A 22,856-nucleotide genomic window follows, 5' to 3' on the forward strand; every position below is an offset into this window, starting at 1 on the left:
GCCTACCTTAATGGGAGACAGGCGTGACAGATATGTATGTATGTATGTAAACATTAATATTTTACATTCATTTAATGACAACAATTTTAAATGACTTAAATTAAATTAAATTAAAAATAAAACAAATAATAATGGCGAGGTACATCAATGTTATACAACGTCCTACTTGTTAACATTAAATAAAATACAATTTCATACTTATGACTTTTGACCGGGTTGTCTGTAAGAGATCGCTTCTATCACTAGAAGCGATCTCTTTACTAACAATCCCTTCCCCCACTGTTTAGTATTTACTGTGTCTAACTTGCGCCATCTACCTTTCTCTCTGCATTTGTCCACTATTTACCCCAAGTTGTCTGTAAGAGATCGCTTCTAGCGATAAGGCCGCCTTTTGTATATGCACATTCTGTATAAATACTTCTTGTATACATCTGTATTGGGCGCAATAAAGAGTTTTTATGCAACTTAGAATGGTAAACCAGCTGACAGCCCACCTGATGGAAACTGGTAACCGTCGCCTATAGACGTGAGCAGTACCGTGGACATAACAGAGTATACTGTTTCACCCACGATACCCCCCATGCGTTGCCATTCCTGAGGACTCGGGTGTTATTCCTCTGTACCCAGTAAATTCACGCCATATCCCACCCTTCAAACCGAAACACAGCCATGCAAACACAACTGTTTCACGATAGAAACACGAATAGGGACAGAGGTGCCCACGCAAACGACTTTTGTACAAAATCTCCCTCTGGTATATATGTATGTATGTCTGGTAGGTATGATGTAACAAACATAAAAAAAACAATACTATACAATCGATATAAGAACCTTTCTCTTTTTTGAAATGGGTCGAACATGGGATCGCATGGCACATCTACCTTAAACGGGCCCCTCAACCTTGTTTACCAAAGTTTCTTTCCATCCAAGATAATTATCAACTCGTATATGATAATATTAGACTTGTAATAACAATAAATTTATCATAAACAACTCTGTATACTAAACGTGACCTTTTTGTCTATGACCAAAGAGGTCAAGTTGAGTTAATTAGATCTAATAAAATACCTACTTGCTTAGAATGATACGGCTCAATAGTGAATTACACAGACTCGATAAACGATAAATAAAAGGGGGGGAGGGATTGTTAGTAATGCGCACTACCAGCCCCATTGCTAGCAATATACCCTGTCAGGTCGACCTCCACGTGGTGCCCCCTGGAAACTGTCGTGGTAAATGTACACATAAATAATATTATCACACGGGCAGCACAAATGCCTGGTTTCCTTAAATGTTCTTTAAAAGGCTTTAAATTGAGGCAAACTAGATTAATTCTTTATAACAGTTTAGTACGTAGTCGTTTGGAGTTTGCCTCTGTTTCCTGGAATCCAGTCTAAAGCTCTTCATCTCAAAGAATATAAAATATCCAACGAGCATTCACTAGACACCTAGCTTACATAACCCGTAACATATCGCATAGGCGACCTTATAGTCAGAGAATATCCTTCTTTAACATTACCTCTCTTAAGACGCGTCGTATGATTGCAGATTTAATGTTTATTCATAAAATTCTCAATAATAAAATTCATTGTGCAGATTTACTGAGTTCAAACCAATTAACGGTACCTCTAAATTATCCTCGACACCCTATAACTAGAGCATTTAGCTTACCGCGCTGCAGAACAAACCTAGGACTGCATCAACCTCTGGCCAGGATTAGTGCGTCATACAATGAAATTAATTCCAAATTACCTGAAATTGATATAGTGCATGATAATTCAGGAATAAATTGCTGAAACACTTTGTACAACAATCTTATGAAAATTAACTCTAATTGTCATAATATATATTTTTTTAATATTTTTTAATTCAATTCACTCATAATCGTGTTTTCTGATATTGCTCACAACTTAGATTACATGTTTATTTTTATTATTTACTTAATTTCCTCGCACTGTACAACTACATATGTTAAAGTGAATGCTGTGAATACCTATAATAGACGTGTGCATTAATATTGTATTGTATTTAATGTTTGTTACACCTATATGTAATAATGCAATATGCTGTTGGTGTTCCTTAAATAAATAAATAAATAAATAATATAGTAGAGAAACACTGATAATTTTAGAGGTTTCTAAATAACGGTTTTTTTATCAACGTTCTATATACTTACGCACACAATGTATCTTGACGTATCTAAATTTAATTGTTTATAAAATAAAACGAGTATTTACGCATTAAAAAGATGCAGAAATTCAGAAATTATAAGACAAAATAAATATTGAAGTTATAAAGGAATCACTCGTAACTATTTATCACGCAAAATTGTATGAAAAAGTTTATTTATTTATTTATTTATTATTTAAGGCAAACAAACAGCTAAAATAATACATAATTATATACATAAACAGTAATTTGGTAGCCGCTAGAATTTGCACAAAATAAAATACAAGTAAACGAAACGCAAAATTAGACAATACTAAAATTAAACAAATATAAACACAAATAAACAAAATTAAACAAATATAAACACAATTTAACAAATATAAACAAAATTAAACAAATATAAACACAATTTAACAAATATAAACAAAATTAATTAAATATAAACACAATTAAACAAATATAAACAAAATTAAACAAACAAATACTATTGAAAACCACAGCAACATTGTCAATAATAATGCTCAGAAGTTAATAAAACCTTTTTTTTTAGAAAAACAAGTTTCAGAAAAACAAACAATAAGAAAAAAGTTGAGACGTTTTTCTCGAATCATTTGTATGGAGACACTCTATTTATATAATTCTAAGGTACTTAAAGTTATTCGTACCTTGGACCTTGTTCCTTGAACAGTAAGGGAACTCTCCAAGCGTTGGTAGTAAGAGTTAGCAGAATTGTCAGTAGATTTCACTTATACAGTTTATAAGGTTTTATAATTTTCTATTTTTATAATAAAACGACACTCAACAATTGCTAGGCAACACACGCGATAGGTGTCACAGTGCATTTAAATTTTGGACAAACCAAAAAGTATTAACAAAGGTTAGTACTTGATTTTTGACTAAATATTCTATGATAAACAAAATACTGATAACAAATCATATAAATCCTAATGGAGAGTGATTTTCAGTAACGGGGCCGTTAATCCCCATCGCTGGTAATTTTAGATCAACCTCCACACATTCCGTCCTTGAAACTATCTTTTTATTTCATTATGAATTCGTCACGATGGGCCAACTATCCTATTTCATATTTACCTATCATCTGTATAAAAGTACTCAATGACAACCCTGTAGGGCACGGTCTAAAGACCTGATAAGGTTATCAGTAGTCACTACACACACATACACACACACACACGCGCGCACGCGTACGCGCACGCGCACGCGCACGCACGCACACACACACACACACACACACACACACACACACGCACGCGTACGCGCATGCGCACGCGCACGCGCACGCACACGCACACGCACACGCACACGCACACGCACACGCACACGCACGCGCACACGCACACGCACGCGCACATATGAAATAAACATAATAGAATTATTAGAATCATCATCATTATATCAGCCTTTAACTGTCCACTGCTGAGCATAAGCCTCTCCGTAGGAAGGTTTTGGCAGTCGCCACACTTGGCAGGCAGATTGGGAGCAACCTCAATTAGGCTTGGAGATGTTTTAAGAGGAACGCTGCTGCCCATCCCTAGCCCTCTCTTAGTCGCCCCTTACGACATCCACGGGAAAGGAAGGGGTGGCCTATTCTTTGCCGGGACCGAATATATATATATATATATATATATATATATATATATATATATATATATATATATAATCAGGGCATTGTAAAGGAGTTTGAGCACTGGCTGACCTTATACTGTGCCTATACCAACATTTTCCTGTTCAGTAATTCTTCGTAAAATGTAAAAACTCGTTGTGTAACCGCAAATATCATATGCCACGTCTTATAAACATATCTTTTTAATACTTTTTACTTGTTAAAGTGTTGGAAAAACACTCTAATTACTTCCTATTACGACCAGCAGATAGGGTTGCCATCCGTCCAGATATCCCCGGATTTGTCCTAGTTTAGAACGCATCCGGGGAGCGTAATTTACAGTCTTGGGTCGCTCGCGACACACGCATTGTTAAAAACATTCTAACTTATTATTAAAACAATTTGTAACAAACTGTACTGTAGATACTGTTTTTTAGGTTTTTTTTTCATACAACTTAGAATGGCAAACAAGCTGACGGCCCACCTGATGGAAAGCGGTAACCGTCGCCTATAGACACGAGCAGTACCAAGAACATAACAGAGTGTACTGTTTCGCCCATGAAACCCCCCATGCGTTGCCATTCCTGAGGACTCAGATGTTATTCCTCTGTACCCAGTAAATTCACGCCATATCCCACCCTTCAAACCGAAACACAGATATGTAAATTTACATAATTTATACCCTTAGACAATACAGGCAAGCGGATGGGAAAAGATTGCTAATAATGTTGGTTAGTAATCCCATTGCTAGCAATACATCCAACCAGGTCGACCTCCTCGCGGTTCCCCCTAACAACTATCATGGTTAATTCCTGATGAATTCATCATGATGGACTAACTGGCCTGTTTTCATTCTCATCTATCACCCTTCACTGGTGCTCCGCCAGCGTATCCCATTAGCGCAGGCGGGGTTACCATACCATTTTCACCCATCAAAAAAAAAACATCCTAACCTCCTCGCTCCTTGCACCAAAAAGTATTAACAATATATATATATTTTTAATACTTTTTGGTTTGTCCAAAATTTAAATGCGCTGTGACACCTATCGCGTGTGTTGCCTAGCAATTGTTGAGTGTCGTTTTATTATAAAAATAGAAAATTAGTAGATGGTTTAAATATTATTTTATTTAAACATCAAGTGATATTGTGCGTTCGTTTATATACATATTGTGTTATTTGTTTGGACCTTATAAACTGTATAAGTGAAATCTACTGACAATTCTGCTAATTCTTACTACCAACGCTTGGAGAGTTCCCTTACTGTTCAAGGAACAAGGTCCAAGGTAGGAATAACTTTAAGTTATATATATATATATATATATATATATATATATATATATATATATATATATATATATATATATATATATATATATAAACCATTCATCATTCAGTCAACAACTATGTCGTAAGGCCAAACAAATAATGTCGAGAGACCTCATTAGTTCATTACTTCACCGTACTGGGCAAGGACGTGTATTACTAGCTTCTTTTTTTTTATTAATATTTTTAATTTTCCCATAAGTCGTACTTTATACTATGTCTATGGTTTCATTTGACATTTCATTTTGACTTTTATTTTATTGAGCGTTTAATTAAAAGTGTTGAAATGAAATGAAATTGAAATAGAAATGAAATGAAATGAAAGTGTTATTAAATAATAAAATGAAATATTGTTTTATAGTTAGTGAAATATATATTTTTTTAAATTTATTATAAAATCTAAAGTGAAATAGATTTATTTAAAAGTTATTTTTTAATAATAAATTACCCACACGCAATAGTGATCATATTTTAAAACATCTACCTACTAAATGTTTTAAATACCAAAACTACTCCAAGATAAAAACTTAAAGGCGCTAAAAAAAGAGCATAGTAATTAAAAAAAAATGAAGCAAAGGAAATATTTATGTGCCCAAATATACTTAATGCTAGTAACATTATCGCTGGCACAAAATACTGGCAGAAAACTGGGCAAATTTGAAGAAGTGTTTGCTTGGAGACAACTCACCTATGACATAGATGGAAGAGTATGTAAGTCATACATGTTTTTTTTTTATTTAACCATTAGATACTTTTCCTTTACTCATTAGTAGTAGTTTTTTTTAATATATTATAGCTCATATTATTCGCTGATAATATGAGGGAGGGTCAACTGTAGGATGACCTTCCCCCCCCCCTCATACCCCCTGCCTAGATGGAGTGACAATCTCAAATGTATTTTTTTTGATGGGTGAAAATGGTATGGTAACCTCGCCTGCGCTAACGGGATACGCTGGCGGAGCACCAGTGAAGGGTGATAGATGAGAATGAAAACAGGCCAGTTAGTCCATCATGATGAATTCATTAGGAATCAACCATGATAGTTTCCAGGGAGAACCGCGTGGAGCTCGACCTGGTTGGGTATATTACTAGCAATGGAATTCTCAGTCTCCATTATTAACAATCCCTTTCCCCCCTCTCAAATGTATTACAGGGAGTCAGTGGATGCAGGTGTCTCAGGAATGTTCCTTATGGCAGTCTATGATGATGATGATGATGATGAAACCAAAAATTAAATCTTTCCTGTCTGTAATATTATTTTATATTTATTTTATAACTTATTTATATATGTATATATGTGTGTGTAAAGTTGACTACCACCCCACCATGGACACCATCGTGGTCCTCATACATAGATTGCCATAAAGAACGGGTTCATTCCATATGACAGTTTGCCATTGGGAAGACTTTTCCAGTAGTTACCACGTTTGGCAGGCATATCGGCAACCGCAATTTGACTTTGCTAATATTTTAAAAGGAACGCCGCTTCCCATCCCTCTACCATTACGTTCCCTTAGTCGCCTCTTACGACATCTACGAGAAAGGAACGGGGTGGCTCATAGACCTACCCCATAAACTGCCATAAGAAACGGTCCAAAGCCACCTGCAACGGGGGGAATGGGATTGTTAGTAATGGAGACTGAGAATCCCATTGCTAGCAATATACCCAACCAGGTCGACCTCCTCGCGGTTCTCCCTGGAAACTATCACGGTTAATTCCTGATGAATTCATCATGATGGGCTAACTGGCCTGTTTTCATTGTCATCCATCACCCTTCACTGGTCTTCCGCCGGCATATCCCGTTAGCGCAGGCTGGGTTACCATACCATTTTCACCCATCAAAAAAAAAAACAAAGCCACCTGCATCCACTGACTCACAGCAAATGTATTTGAGGTCATCACTCTTACCTATAATAAATAAATATAAATAAATAAAATGACAGTCTGCCCGATAAAATAAGCCATTAAAAAAAATTTGGCTGTATACGTATCTTGCCTGAGCTATATCATAAACTAATTATATAACCTTATGAAGGCAGGATCAGGGAAATAGCAACGGTTATTAAATTTACATAACCATTAATACATAGGTATTTTATAATTTTCCATCTTTGAATCGTGTCGTTAGAGAATAAATAAAATAATTGACGGACATTATGTAATATAAAAACAATTAACGTGCTCGTTGCATATTCGTCTTTAAATCTATAAGTTGAAAGTTGATATTTCAACAAATGTGTAATTTACCGCCAAAAATTTTCCTCTTTTTTTTTAAACATAGACAAAAACAGTTAAACGTTCCGGTGAATTATTAAATCTATTATTTTTTTTTAATGTCTGATAATTGAATGGTAACCCCGCCTGCGCTAACGGTAACTGCGGGCTACCAGCGAGGGATGATAGGTGAGAATAAAAAAGCAGTTCGGTGAACCTATCTTAACCAGAGGGAGACTTTGTACAAAAGTCATTTGCTTGAGTACCTCTGTCCCATTCGTGTTTCAACCGTGAAGCAGTTGTGTTTGCATGGCTGTGTATCGGTTTGAAGGGTGGGATATGGCAGTGAATTTACACGGTACAGTGGCATAACACCTGAGTCATGAAAAATAGCAACGCATGGAAGGTATCATGAGCGGAACAGTATAATCTATTATGTCTATAATACTGCTCATGTCTATAGGCGACGATTACCACTTTCCATCAGGTGGGCCGTCGGCTTGTTTGCCATTCTAAATTGCATTAAAAAAACATGGTATTACGTGTACTCATGTCCATTTTTCAATTAGTGGAGTATCGACTTGTTTATCTTGTCAATTAAGACAAAAACTTAACACATAATACCGGATCTCGTTGGCTGTTCATCATAGTATTTACTATACCAATTTCAAATAATCTTTTTACAAAAGTTTAATATATATTTATATTTTTAGTTCAAGGTCATTTATCTATTTTTAAACTGTAACTAACAATTGATTTGTTTAAATAATAGTATTAATAAAATTGTAATTTAATATATATATATATATATATATATATATATATATATATATATATATATATATATATATATGTTATTTTAAATAAGTTATTATCATAAATAAAGTATACTGTAATTGCCTATAACAACGGTTTGAAGGGTGGGATATGGCGTGAATTTACTGGGTACAGAGGAATAACACCTGAGTCCTGAAAAATGGTAACGCATGGGTGATATCATGGGCGAAACAGTATACTCTGTTATGTCCATGTGTCAGTATGCTCATGTGTATATGTATATTCCCCCCACATATTAGTGTTAGGTATTCATTATCATCGTCAACGTCGTCATATCATATCATGTATCGCACATAATGGCGCAGCTTGCAGAACAAACGTAGGCCGCGAATAGTGTTGCCAGGTCCAATTTGTTTTAAATCGGTACATGAGGTCAAAAAAATAATTTTAAATAGGGATTTAGGGTTGCAGATTGGGACAGTAAACAAAAAACCAGAGGGAGACTTTGTATAAAAGACGATTGCTTGGGTACCTCTGTCCCATTCGTGTTTCTACCGTGAAGCAGTTGTGTTTGCATGGCTGTGTTTCAGTTTGAAGGGTGGGATATGGCGTGAATTTACTGGGTACAGAGGAATAACACATGAGTCCTCAGGAATGGCAACGCATGGGGGGTATCATGGGCGAAACAGTATACTCTGTTATGTCTATGGTACTGCTCATGTCTATAGGCGACGGTTACCACTTTCCATCAGGTGGCCCGTCAACTTGATTGCCATTCTAAGTCGTATAAATAAAAAAGATGGCAAACTAACCCCCGGCAGAAGCACATTCGGCCGGGGTTCAGGGCCCCAGGGAGAGAAACCGGTGTACAATGCGGGCAGTATCTAAGAGCACCGCTTTCTGCATCTTTCCCGGATTTTTTTTTTTTTTTTTTTTTTTTGTTTAATTCACACACAATTATTATTATTTTAATAATAAACGTATCTCGCAGATGATCGAGATGTTTTCGACGAACCGTACAATATTGGTAATACGCGTGACAGAGAGAAGAGACAAACGGATAGCGTGTTTTTTAACAACAATGATGATGAACCCGATAGAAACTGGAATCATCGTAAGTACCATGCTCCAGATGGACCTTCACTTTCTATCAGATGAGATCGTGATTAAAGTATTTTTCATTACACTAAACAAATTAAACAAAAAAAAAAAACAATATTTATTTATTACTAGCTGTTCCCCGCGATTTATCCGCGTTTCCGTCGTTTTTCGTAAAACAAGTAGCCTATGTCATTCCTCGCGGTTCAGTGGTTTTGATGTAACAGACACATTTCCCTTCACCGCTCTGCTCCTATTGATCGTAGCGTGATGAAAAGTATACTATAACCTGTCCAGGAGTATGAAGAATAATTGTACAAAGTTTCGTTAAAATCCGTCGAGTAGTTTTTTTTTTTACAGCACAGGCGGCATATAAGGATGCGGCTCACCTGATGGTAAGTGACTACCGCCGCCCATGAGTTTTTGTTTCTATAACGAACATACAGACAGACAGATAAAAATTTTACTGATTGCATTTTTGGCATCTACTGATCGATCACTAATCACCGCCTGATAGTTATTTTGCAAATATATTTCATGTACAGAATTGACCTCTCTACAGATTCATTATAAGTATAGATATATGGATATAGATTATAAAAGTAGATAAGTCATTTAAGTGATGGATTTTTTTATCTTTTATTTTATCTTCTATTTCTAATCTTCCTCTCTCTCTCATCTTCCTTCTAGAATCTTCTGTCTTCAATCAACCTCAAACTAACAGACCTCCGCAGCAGCAGAGACCGAGTTGGAATAACAATAATAGTTAGTTCCAATTTCTTCTATACTTTTCTAACATTCTGTGTACTTCTTTATACTTCTTTTTTAATTAGTTTTTTTTTTTATAATACACACTAAGAATACATAAAAATATAACAAGGGTAAGTAAATCTACAAAGGCGAGCTTAACTCTAAAAGAGTTCTCTTCCAGCAGCACCCGAAGTTTTCTTCCTTGGCATACTTAGAATTGGGGTTGCCTTTGTATCGAAATAATAGTTTATTTATTATACTTGAATACACCTAGATGGTGTAAATGATGGAGTTAACACCATATTATGTAATAATTATATACATATTACACTACGTTAAAATATATATGGTATTAATACGTTAAAATCTAGACGTTCAATCCAAGACTTGAACACGCTATGTATAATTATAAACGCAAAGTGGGATGCTATCGATCTGTTGAACCATGTTCCGTTTAAAACAGGAGGTAATAAGAGAATATTAAAATTATTTCATGTACCTTATTGTAATAAGAATGTAACATTTAATGATCCTCTCTTCCGCATGTGCAGACTGTACAATAGTTGTAATGAATTGGACATTTTTGCTTATAGTTTAAATTGTTTTCTTAAAATGGCAAAAGAAGTGTCTGAGTTTAATATATAATTGTTCTCATTTTCTATTGTTATTGTATATAACATTGGAACTAGTATAAGCTAACGCTGTGCGTAACAATTACCAGTGTACAATTTTAAAACAATTAGTTATAAAGTTCATTATAGTCAATTTAATGTGAATTGTATTACTGTTGCTGTGCCTAAATGAATAAATAAATAAATATGTCTTTAACAAGCACTTTTAACGAGAGATATGCTCTTGAAAAAGGACTGTATATTTTACGAAATAATAAGACGTTCGCTGCTAGCAATAGAGAAAAATATAATAACAAAATGATGACATTGTCAGATATCGAAAAAAAAAAACCAAAATAAAAAATATTAAATTTAAAAATATACTCTAAAAAGGTGCATTCTGCACAAGCATATTTGTATTAGTTGACGATATCCTTCTATCATGTTTGTTTTACGTCAAATTGGCTCTCTATATTTCTAAAACACTGTGTCTTGGTAATCCCTTATGGACTCCCGCGATACAGGTTTTTTTTTAATGGGTGAAAATGCTATGGTCATCCCGCCCGCGCTAACGGGATACGCTGGCGGAGCACCAGTGAAGGGTGATAGATGAGAATGAAAACAGGCCAGTTAGCCCATCATGATGAATTCATCAGGAATTAACCATGATAGTTTCCAGAGGGAACCGCGAGGAGGTCGACCTGGTTGGGTATATTGCTAGCAATGGGATTCTCAGTCCCCTTTACTAACAATCCCTCCCCCCCCCCTCCGCGATACAAGTTCGCCTAATGCAATAAGATATTGTATATTTCTTGTGATTAATAAATAAATAAATAATGTATATAATAAAGCGTTCACGCTCACTTTTTATCTTTATCCGAGCAGTAAGTACTTTATATTATTCTCAATTTCGTGTATAATATAGTATATGTCATATATGTGTAAGTATATTTGTTATTCATATATATTTATTCGTTTATATTATGTTATTGTAATGTAAAAACTCTTACTAGCTTCAAAACCTCTGTTAAATCTTACTACCTCTCACTTTAGTACTATTTTCCTGTGTTCTCTCTTCGTTTTCCTTCGTCATTTTTTTTTCTGTTGTATGTGTGCTGTTAAGTATGTGTATGTTATGTATATATTTAATTGTGTATATATTATATATGTATGTGTATGTATGTATGTATGTATGTTTGTATATGATAATATTTATATAATAGTGCGCCACCCCCCTTTGTTTTCTCAATTTTTTTTCTCAATGTCCTCTACCCAAAGGTCGCCTGGAAGAGATTGCTTAGCGATAAGGCCGCCTTTTGTATCACCTCTCACATTCCGTATGGTGAGTGAGGGAGTCCGGAGGCCCATCCCATACCCATCCCATACCCATCCCTTTCCTATTCCTAAAATCCTTTCCCCAACCCCGTCCCCCTATCTTAAAAGGCCGGCAGCACACCTGCAATGCCGCTGGTGTTGTGGGTGATCATGGGCGGCGGTAGTCACTTACCATCAGGTGAGCCGCATGCTCGTTTGCCACCTGTGTTGTAAAAAAAAAAAAAAAAGAAAAAAAAAAAAAATTAATAAATAATTTTTGTATGTATGTTTATCAATAATTACTAGTACCGCATTCGAGTATTCTGACACTTCCCAACAGAAGAAGGAGTTTTTAGTTCGCTTAGAAATTATTTAATTCATTTACATACAACTTGACCGTTGCAGGACCCCTCATGAGGCCACCAAACCAAGCAATCATCGCATCAACTAACAGACCGCAGTCAGTCGGTAAGAACACAATGATTTTGACTCAACTTAGAATGGCAAACAAGCTGACGGCCCGCCTGATGGAAAGTGGTAACCGTCGCCTATACACATGAGCAGTACCGTGGACATAACAGAGTATATTAGGGGGGAAAGGGATTGTAAGCAATGGAGTCTAACAGCCCCATTGCCAGCAATATGCCTTACTAGGTCGACCTCCACGCGGTTCCCCCTGGAAACCATCGTGAACAATTCTTGTTGAATTCGTCACGATGGGCTAACTGACCTGCTTCATCCTCACCTATCATCCTTCACTGGTGCCCCGCCGGTGTATACCGATAGCGCGGGTGGGGTTACCATTCCATTATCATCCATTAAAAAAAAAAACAGAGTATACTATTTCGCCCATGATACTCCTTATTTATACATTGCCATTCCTGAGGACTGAGGCATTATGCCTCTGTGCCCTATAATTTGCAATTGTTTGAAGTAGTTTTATGGTCCCTGCGTAGAATGGACCACCCCTTCCTTTCCTATGAGTGTCGTAAGAGCGACTAAGGAAACTGAATGGTCGAGGGATGGGCAGCAGCGTCTCTCTTAAAACATCTCTAAAAGCCTAACTGCGGTTGCCAAACCGCCTGCCAAGCGTGGCAACTGCTGGCAAAACTCCCCTTATGGGGCAGGCTTATGTTCAGCAGTGGACAGTTAACGGCCGAAATGATGATGATGCGAGCCTACTGGCATCACTCAGTTTTAGTTTGTTAACGGTGTTTCTCATCTTAACGTTACAGAGGAGAATTCTCAACCGCCAAGAGGGAATAGTGGACCGAGTGCTACAACAACCACTATCAGACCTACAGGTAAGTTAGTTACCAAAACTCGAATTTATATTTTTTGAAAAAAAATTAATTTTTACATGACAAGTACTATCCTGTATTGTAAAGTTATCAGTAGCTTTATTATGATTTTTAAATTAAATTACATAATAAAAAACAACGAGTTACATACCAAATGATTTGTATACAACTTAAAATGGCAAACTAGCTGACGGTCCACCTAATGGAGAGTGGTAACCGTCGCCTATAGACATGAGTAGTACCATGCACATAACAGAGTATACTATTTCGCTCATGATACCCCCCATGCGTTGTCATTCCTGAGGACTCAGGTGTTATTCCTCTGTACCCAGTAAATTCACGCCATATCCCACCCTTCAAACCGAAACACAGCCATGCAAACACAACTGCTTCACGGTTGAAACACGAATGGGACAGAGGTACCCAAGCAATCGACTTTTATACAAAGTCTCCCTCTGGTAATGAGAAGTGATACAAAAGGCGGCCTTATCGCTAAGCAATCTCTTCCAGACAACCTTTGGGTAGAGGACATTGAGAAAATGACAAAGGGTGGGTGACGCATTATTATATAAATATTATCATATACAAACATATATAGATACATACATACATACATACACATACATATATAATATATACACAATCAAATATATACATAACATACACATACTTAACAGCACACATACAACAGAAAAAAAAATTACGATAAATTATTGGATCGTTGCTTAAAAATAAGAGAAAAAAAGCTGTTTTTTAAAGTTATTTTTTTATTTCTTCAATGACATTCGACCGTTATTTTTACAACTATTTTCGTCGACGTCAAGTATAAAAGACTCGTACTATTTCACTAAATAAATAAATAAATGTATAGATAATTTATTTGCATTACTAACAGCACACAAATAACGACAAATAGTATAAAAAAAAACAGAAGGAAAACATATAAAAGAAGTAACATAATTTTTTCCCTTCATGCGTGTGCCACAGTAACACCAAATGGTCACAGCACAGCTTATTGCGTTGCCCTCAAAATAGAAAAACTGATATTCTGTTGTGGCCAAAACACTTGGGTGGATTCTAAAACGATCTTTTTGTAAACAATTCAGAGATAAAATTAGAGAAATGACATCAAAATCATGAAGCTATTTAGCTTTTTAAAACAATTGCTCTTTTTTTTTTTTTTTTGTTAATAAAAATGTTTTTTTCTTTGCAGACGAAGCAGGTAGATTTTTCGTTCAGTACAATAACATACCGATGGGTGTTGAAAGAGTTGGCGAGAGACTGTTCGTGACTGTTCCACGACGAAGATATGGTGAGTAACTACCATAAAAGTACTATAAACAATTGCAAATTACAGATTACAGAGGCATAACACCTAAGTCTACTTAGAATAGCAAACAAGCTGACGGCCCACCTGATGGAAAGAGGTTACCGTCGCCTATAGACGTGAGCAGCGTGGACATAACAGAGTATACTGTTTCGCCCATGATATCCCCCATGCGTTGCCATTCCTGAGGACTCGGGTGTTATTCCTCTGTACCCTGTAAATTCACTGTCATATGTCAATCTTCAAACCGAAACACAGCCATGCAAACACAACTGCTTCGCGGTTGAAACACGAATGGGACAGAGGTGCCCAAGCAAACGACTTTTGTACAAAGCCTCCCTCTGGTAGCTATCTATTTATCTCATTCAAACTCCATCACCAAGACCCTTAACCAAAAATCAATCGTCTTAATCATCATGTTTTGTCTGTTTCCAGGTGTAATATCAACTCTAAACTTCATAGACTTGAGTCGAGATTCGCACACGCTATCGCCAGCTCTGAAGCCGTACCCCAACTTCAGCGTCTCCAGACGTCTCACGTCCGTGTACAGGACCAGAGCGGACAGTTGCGGTCGACTGTGGATGGTTGATACTGGCATGATAGAAATACCAAGTTAGTTTTTTTTTAATATGTGAAAATGGCACGCTGACTTCGCCTGCGCTATCGGTATACAATGGCGAGGTACCAGTGAGAGGACGAAAGTGTCATGCTTCTGTACCCAGAGGAAGACTTTGTACATAAGTCGATTGCTTGGGTACCTCTGTCCCATTCGTGTATCAACCGTGAAGCAGTTGTGTTTGCATAGCTGTGTTTCGATTTGAAAGGTGGGATATGGCATGAATTTACTGGGTACAGAGGAATAACACCTGAGTCCTCAGGAATGGCAACGCATGGGGGGTATCATGGGCGAAACAGTATACTCTGTTATGTCCATGGTACTGCTCATGTCTGTAGGCGACGGTTACCACTTTCCATCAGGTGGGCGGTCAGCTTGTTTGCCATTCTAAGTTGTATAAAAAAAAATAACTTTCTTACAGACAATCGACAGCAGGTACAGCCACCGGCGATTGTGGTTTTCGATCTCAATCGTGACAGACAGATCTTCAGGTACCAGTTCAAGAGTGCAGACATTCCTGCGGAAAACACGCCGACTGGTAAATATAAATTACAATCGACTGCAAAAACAAGGAGATTCTCAATTCTGTTGCATGTTTATTTAACTAAAAGGATTTTTTTATACAACTTAGAATGGCAAACAAGCTGACGGCTCACCTGATGGACAGTGGTAACCGTCGCCTACAGACATGAGCAGTACCATGCACATAACAGAGTATACTGTTTCGCCCATGATACCCTCCATACGTTGCCATTCCTGAATTCCTCTGTTTCCTGTAAATTCACTACAATATCCCACCCTTCAAACTGAAACACAGCCATGCAAACACAACTGCTTCACGGTAGAAACACGAATGGGACAGAGGTGTCCAAGCAAACGACTTTTGTACAAAGTCTCCCTCTGGTAAACTTCTGATAACTGAACTAATCTCTTGCAGATTAGTCCCGTATAAATTTTATCAAAATCGGTTCTGTGGTTTAGTCTCTAAATCGAAATAACTGGTTTAGCCACAAATGAAATTCTTTTTTTTTAGAACAAAATCTTAAAATATTATCTATAATATTTGTGGTGCCGGCATAGAATGGACCACCCCTTCTTTTCCCGTGAGTGTCGTAAGAGGCGACTAAGAGAACTTAATGGCCGAGTGATAGGTAGCAGAATCCTTCTTAAAACACCACCAAAAGCCAAACTACCGTTGCCAATCCACTTACCAAGCTTGGCAACTACTGGCATAATTCCCCAATGATAAACTGCAATAAGGAACAACCCTGGAATACGATAGTGCCTATATACAAAGATTAAAATTTGACTACCAACTTGGATACTCCAGAACTCCCCAGTAGTGGAGTTTTTTTCAAAATATTTTCTAATGTGTTTAATTGACACGTAGTCTTGGTATGGAATAGGCCACCGCTTCCTTTCCCGTGGGTATCGTAAGATGGGTAGCAGTGATCCTCTTAAAACGTCACTAAACTCTAACTGTAGTTGCCAATCCACCTGTCAAGTGTAGCAAGTACTGGCAAAACCTACCAATAGAGGATGGCCTATGTTCAGCAGTGGACAGATAACATCTAATATGATGATGATGATGATGATGATGATTTGATCTATAGGAGACGATTGCCATTTTCCATCAAATAAACCATTAGCTGGTTTGGCTGTTACTTTAAGCACGCTTAAAGGATATTTTCCAACATCCCAATACGTATAAAACATGTATGTCTTTCGCAGGTTTAGCCTCAATCACTGTGGACATCACCGACGGTGATTGCGAGAATGCCTTCGCGTATATACCGGACTTAGCCACCTACGGTCTGATCGTATACTCCTTGAGGGACAACGATAGCTGGAGGCTGTCTCATAACTTCTTTTCATTCAGTCCCACGTCTGGAAACCTTAATATTGCCGGTAAATAGATAGATAGGTCAAGTTCATCAGCAAAGTCTAAATTCGGTTGCCAGCCCGCCGGCCAAGCGTGGCAACTACTGGCTAAACCTCCAGAAAGTTAGTAATGCGAATTACCACTCCCATTGCTAACAATATACCCTAACAGGTCGACCTTCCCGTAGTCCCCCCTAGAAACCATCGTGCTGAATTCCAAGTGTATTCATTACGATGAACTAACTGACCTACCTTTTCATTCTCACGTATCATTCTTCACCGGTGCCCCGCCAGTGTATACCGTTAGCGCAGGCGGGGTTACCATTTTTTTATCATCCATCAAAAAAACAAACCTCTACGGGGGAGGTCTATGTCCAGCAGTGGACAGTTAACGGCTGATATGATGACGATGATGACTCGTGTTTGTGCCGCCATGCAGCTATGCCTGAGGGAAAAGGGATTTTTAGTAATGGAGACTGAGAATCCCATTGCTAGCAATACACCCAACCAGGTCGACCTCCTCGCAATTCCCCTGGAAATTATCATGGTTAATTCCTGATGAATTCGTCATGATGGGCTAACTGGCCTGTATTCATTCTCATCTATCACCCTTCACTGGTGCACCGCCAGCGTATCCCGTTAGCGCAGGCGGGGTTACCGTTCCATTTTCACCCATAAAAAAAGCAGTCGTGCTTATAAAGCCGTTGGTGTTGTGGGTGACCATGGGCGGCGGTAGTCACTTACCATCAGGTGAGCTGCATGCGCGTTTGCCCCCTGTGTTGTAGCGCTGTCGTTGTCTGGGCGGAGCTAGGTTGGCTGTACTAGCCACGACTCATACGCACAACGGCCCAAATGAGAGGCTAAGCGTTGAAAATGGAGTCTTTTTCAAATTCATATTGACATTCACCCCTATGTTGTAAAAAAAAGTCCTGATTTGTATTGTAAAGTGAAATACAGCAGTAAAATTAGGTTACTTGTGATGGCAAAAGATCTTCACGTCACAGAAGTTGGTAGTACGCGAGTGATTCCTCTAGAGTTGTAAGCGACCACAGGTCATCCTGCTTACTTGATTGCCATTCCGAGTCATATAAATAACGACGCATTCAGGCTTCGTTAGGGATTCTGTTTTTTAAATCGGTTAAGCATTTTTTAATTTATCCATTACAAATAAAAGAAATTTAGTTATTTTATTTGTAATGAATAACCTCTTTATAATGGTCGTTTAGACGCCATATTTACATGCCAAAAACAGAAACAATCTCAGTCTAAAGAAACCTCAACTTTCTCGAAGCTGTAAATCTATCATAGTGTATGACTATCACCAGGTCTCAGATTCCAGTGGAGCGACGGAATATTCAGCTTAACCCTGGTGCCAGGTAGAGGAAACTGCAAAACAGCGTACTTCCATCCCCTGATCGGCACCCAAGAGTTCTCCGTATCCACTTGCGTGCTGAAGAACAGGACAGTGTCCTCAGATCCGAATTACTGGTCACTTTTCTCTGTAAGTATTGTATTTTTTTTACTTTTTTTTTCTACCACTTACAATGGCAAACAAGCTGGCGGATCACCTGATTGAAAGTGGTAACCGTCGCCTTTAGACATAAGCAGTACCATGGACATAACAGAGTATACTGTTTCGCCAATGATATCCCCCATGCGCTGCCATTTCTGAGGACTCAGGTGTTATTCCTCTGTACCCTGTACCTCCCACGAGCACTCGGGTTGTGGAATGAGCTCCCTGCCAAAGTTTTTCCAAGAGACTACAGCATGGGGTTTTTCAAAGGGAGCTAAAGAGGTTTCTTCAGGGTCGGCAACGCACGCGTTTTGCCTCTGATATTGCAGGTGTTCATAGGCTACGGTAACCACTTACCATCAGGTGGGCCGTATGCTTGTTTGCCACCTCAGTGGTATAAAAAAAATTCACTGCCATATCCCACCGCTCAGAGCGAAACACAGCCATACAAACACAACTGTTTCACGGTAGAAACACGAGTGGGACAGAGGTGGCCAAGCAAACGACTTTTGTACAACATCTCCCTCTGGTAACTGGTGTTTTACTTAGAAAAGCAAGATCTTCCTAATATAATAGTCACCTATAGATAAGACAACAAATTAAAAACTGATATTCCTGTCTTCTTGTGTAGAAGATAAGGTATATTGCTAGCAAATGCAAGCTGTTCGACAATTACTCTCAATCCCTCTTCCTCCCTTTCCAGTTATTAGGAGATCGCGGCGAAGGAAGTCAAGCTACTATGCACGACTACCACCCAGCTTCCAGGGTGGTTTTCATCGCTGAGATCGGAAGAGATGCTGTGTCCTGTTGGAACACTGGTGAAGCCCTCGTGTCTACCAACATAGCAATATTGGCGCAGGACAGCCAGAGACTAAGCTATCCAGCTGGTGAGTTGTATAACAGTTTGAAATGTATCTCTAATATTACTTATATTAAAGTGGCGCCCTCTGGTATTAAGAGTTTTGTTCCTGTCTTCGTTTACAAGGCCTTTGCCATGGCTTGCCAGACAAGAGTTTAAAGCACTATCTAAAGTACGAAGCAAGATAATTTAAAAACTTTCATAATTTTACTAATGAAATGTGGGGGAAAGGGATTGTTAGTAATGGAAACTAAGAATCCCATTGCTAGCAATATACCCAACCAGGTCGACCACCTCGCGGTTGTCCCTGGGAACTATCATGGTTAATTCCTGATGAAATCGTCATGATGGGCTAACTGGCCTGTTTTAATTCTCATATATCACCCTTCACTGGTGCTCCGCCAGCGTATCCCGTTAGTGCAGGCGGGGTTATCATTCTATTTTCACCCATAAAAAAAAGTTGTGAAATGTGGAATCTTACCAGAGGGAAACTTTGTACAAAAGTCATTTATTTGGGCACCTCTGTCCCATTCGTGTTTTTACCGTGAAGCAGTTGTTTGCATGGCTGTGTTTCGATTTAAAGGGTGGGATATGGCAGTGAATTTACAAGGTGCAGAGGAATAACACCTGAGTCCTCAGGAATGGCAACGCATGGAGGGTATCATGGGCGAAACAGTATACTCTGTTATATCCATGGTTTTGCTCAAATCATAAGCATGAGCTGAGTATTACTAGAGAACTGATTGTCCTAGATTGGAAATAGAGGGCGCCATGTACATTGGTATTTATTTTATGTAACCATTTTCAGATCTGCACGTCACAGGCAATGAGGTGTGGGTGATCGCAAATTCATTGCCGCGCTTTAGCTACTCGAGATTGGATACTAACAGCTACAACTTCTATATTTATAGGTAAAATTTAAAAAAACACATTGCTCACCTATTTCTTGGAAAAATCACTTTCCCTTTAAGCTTCTCTTGCTGGTTACTCTGTTTGAGTCATAGATTGCTATTTGCCCTTCTATTACAGTTGTTTTATTTAAATGTTTTATATAGTAATATTTATTTATGTATTTATTATATGTATATATTAATTTATTTAATATATTATGTGTATATTTATATTAGTCTATTTATATGTGCATATTATATGAACATATCAAGTATTGCTTTATATTTCCTCTATTCAATAATGCACCGCCTACGTATTTCTCTGTTCGCCCAATGGTCGACTGGTAGAGAACATCGTCCGGTGTTAAGTCCACCATATGTACATAGAATTTTACTGTGCGTTAAAGTTTAAATAAAATAAATAAAATTATCAACAAAAATAACAATAACAATATCTATAGGCGACGGCTCGTACCACTTAGAAACCATCGTGAACAATTCTCGTTGAATTCGTCACGATGGGCTAACTGACCTGCTTCATCCTCACCTATCATCCGTCACTGGTGCCCCGCCGGTGTATACCGATAGCGCGAGTGGGGCTACCGTTCCATTATCATCCATTAAAAAAAGACATGGTATATTACTAGCAATGTAGCTGATAATCCTCGTTACTAACAATCCCTTCCCCCCTACTATACATGTATTAGCCATGTGGTTTCGGCTTAGAATGGACCAATCCTTCCTTTCCCGTCGTAAGAGGCGATTAAGAGAACTTAACATGTTAACAGTCAAATATAACAGCGTCCCTCTTAAAATATCAACAAAAGCCTAACTGCGGCTGCCAATCCACCGTGATAACTATTGGTAATACCCCCCAAGGGGGATGCTTATGTTTAGCAATGAACAATTAAAATTTACATAGCATACTGGCAGTAAATAATTTCGCAACTCTATTTTATTTTTTTAATTTTGCTCAGACACTATTTTTTTTTCAGAGGGAACGTACAAGAGCTAATAGCGGGAACGCCCTGTACCAGCTACAGTAGTTCGTCGAACTATAACATACAGTAATCGCGACGCTATTTTTTTTTTTGCGTTTTTTCTTTCGAACAGGCTACGACCATCGGCCATACTGCTTTGTCTGACAACTCAGGTTTAGACGCCGTCACACTAAAGAAAAAAAAATGTTTTTTTAATTTGTGTTTCTTAGAAAAAATTTTTAAATACTTGTATGATACTTTTTGAAATAAATTTGAATAACGCCATCACTACATGGTATAAATCAAAGTCGCTGTCTCTCCCTATGTATGCTTAGATCTCTGAAACTATACAACGGATTTTGATACGTTTTTTTAATAGATAGATTGATTCAAAAGAAATGTTTATATTTATAATACATGCATAATATAATTGAGAAATAATTTTAGAGTTTTCTAATATGATATCGTAAATAAACACATTTTTTAGCATTTCACCCGTGCGAAGTCAGAGCAGGTTGCTAGTATAACAAAAATAAAAAAATAGGGTATAGGAATATAACACCTTAGGCCTCAGAAATGGTAACGCATGACGGGTATCGGGCTACACAGTACTCTGTTATGTGTATGGTACTACTCATGTCTATAGACGACGGTTACCACTTTCCATCAGGTGGGCCGTCAGCTTGTTTGCTATTCTATAATACATAAAAAAATTTAGTTTCCAACACATGGAGACATAAAAATTTGCAATTAAAAAAATTTTTACTATTAAGCTTCATTTTTTTTTTTTTGTATTTTATGGTTTATAAACAACGAGAATTAATTATCATTTCAATAAACTATGATAATTTGCCAAGGTTTTTTTATGACGATAATAGGATGGTAACCCCGCCTGCGCTATCGGTATACGCTGACGGGACACCAGTAAAGGATGATAGGTGAGGATGAAAAGGCAAGTCAGTTAGCCCATCATGATGGATACATCAGAAATTAACCATGGTGGTTTCCAATAACCACCTGGTTGGGCAAATTTTTTTTAATAGGTGAAAAGGGAATGGTAGCCCCGCCTGCGCTATCGGTATACACTAGCGGGGTACCAGTAAAGGAAATAGGTGACGAATTCAACAAGAATTGTTCACGATGGTTTCCAGCGGTGGACCTCTACGCGGTTCCCCCTGGAAACCGTTGTACTTAAGTCATGCCGAATTCGTCACGATGGGCTAACTGACCTGCCTTTTCGTCCTCACCTACCATCCTTCACTGATGCCCCGGCAGCGTATCCCGTTAGCGCAGACGAGGTTACCGTTCCATTATCACCTATTTAAAAAATCGTGTACGTGACTGCAGACTACAGCTTGGCAAATTTTCGTCTACCTAAAAAATACAAATACCTTAATAATCACGTTAGTTTCCGTTTCTTATATTCCACACTGTTTTTAGAAATTTGTTATAAGCTTTTTTTATATTTTGTAAAATAAATAAAAACTCGAATAATATTGTTTTTTTTTTTTACTAATAATGCTAGAGTCAATATTGTATATTGCCACTAACACCATCTAGCGATTTGTTTCGTAAATATGGAATGAATGAATAAAAACACTTTCTCG

The 22,856-nt window shown here is 37.7% G+C and overlaps 1 protein-coding gene across 2 annotated transcripts; it reads left to right on the forward strand.

Annotated features, from left to right (window-relative positions):
• Positions 1–5,211: 5,211 nt before the first annotated feature.
• On the forward strand, positions 5,212–22,745 carry LOC113520084 (L-dopachrome tautomerase yellow-f-like). 2 transcript variants are annotated; one of them, XM_052892125.1, is made up of 14 exons: positions 5,212–5,270; positions 5,479–5,828; positions 9,101–9,223; positions 9,898–9,972; positions 12,288–12,350; positions 13,118–13,186; positions 14,397–14,495; positions 14,946–15,122; positions 15,548–15,664; positions 16,858–17,034; positions 18,333–18,508; positions 19,224–19,407; positions 20,188–20,290; positions 21,265–22,745. In XM_052892125.1, exons 2-14 carry the CDS (start codon positions 5,684–5,686, stop codon positions 21,338–21,340), a joined length of 1,584 nt encoding a protein of 527 aa, XP_052748085.1. In that variant the 5' UTR covers positions 5,212–5,270; positions 5,479–5,683; the 3' UTR covers positions 21,341–22,745. The 2 variants fall into 2 exon arrangements, with proteins under 2 accessions (XP_052748085.1, XP_052748086.1); XM_052892126.1 differs by lacking the exon at positions 9,898–9,972 and having other exon boundaries at positions 5,212–5,828.
• Positions 22,746–22,856: the final 111 nt, after the last annotated feature.

This window comes from Galleria mellonella, unplaced genomic scaffold, assembly GCF_026898425.1.
Source record: "Galleria mellonella isolate WM207_F2 unplaced genomic scaffold, CSIRO_AGI_GalMel_v1 utg150, whole genome shotgun sequence".
Classification (NCBI taxonomy): Eukaryota; Metazoa; Arthropoda; class Insecta; order Lepidoptera; family Pyralidae; genus Galleria; species Galleria mellonella.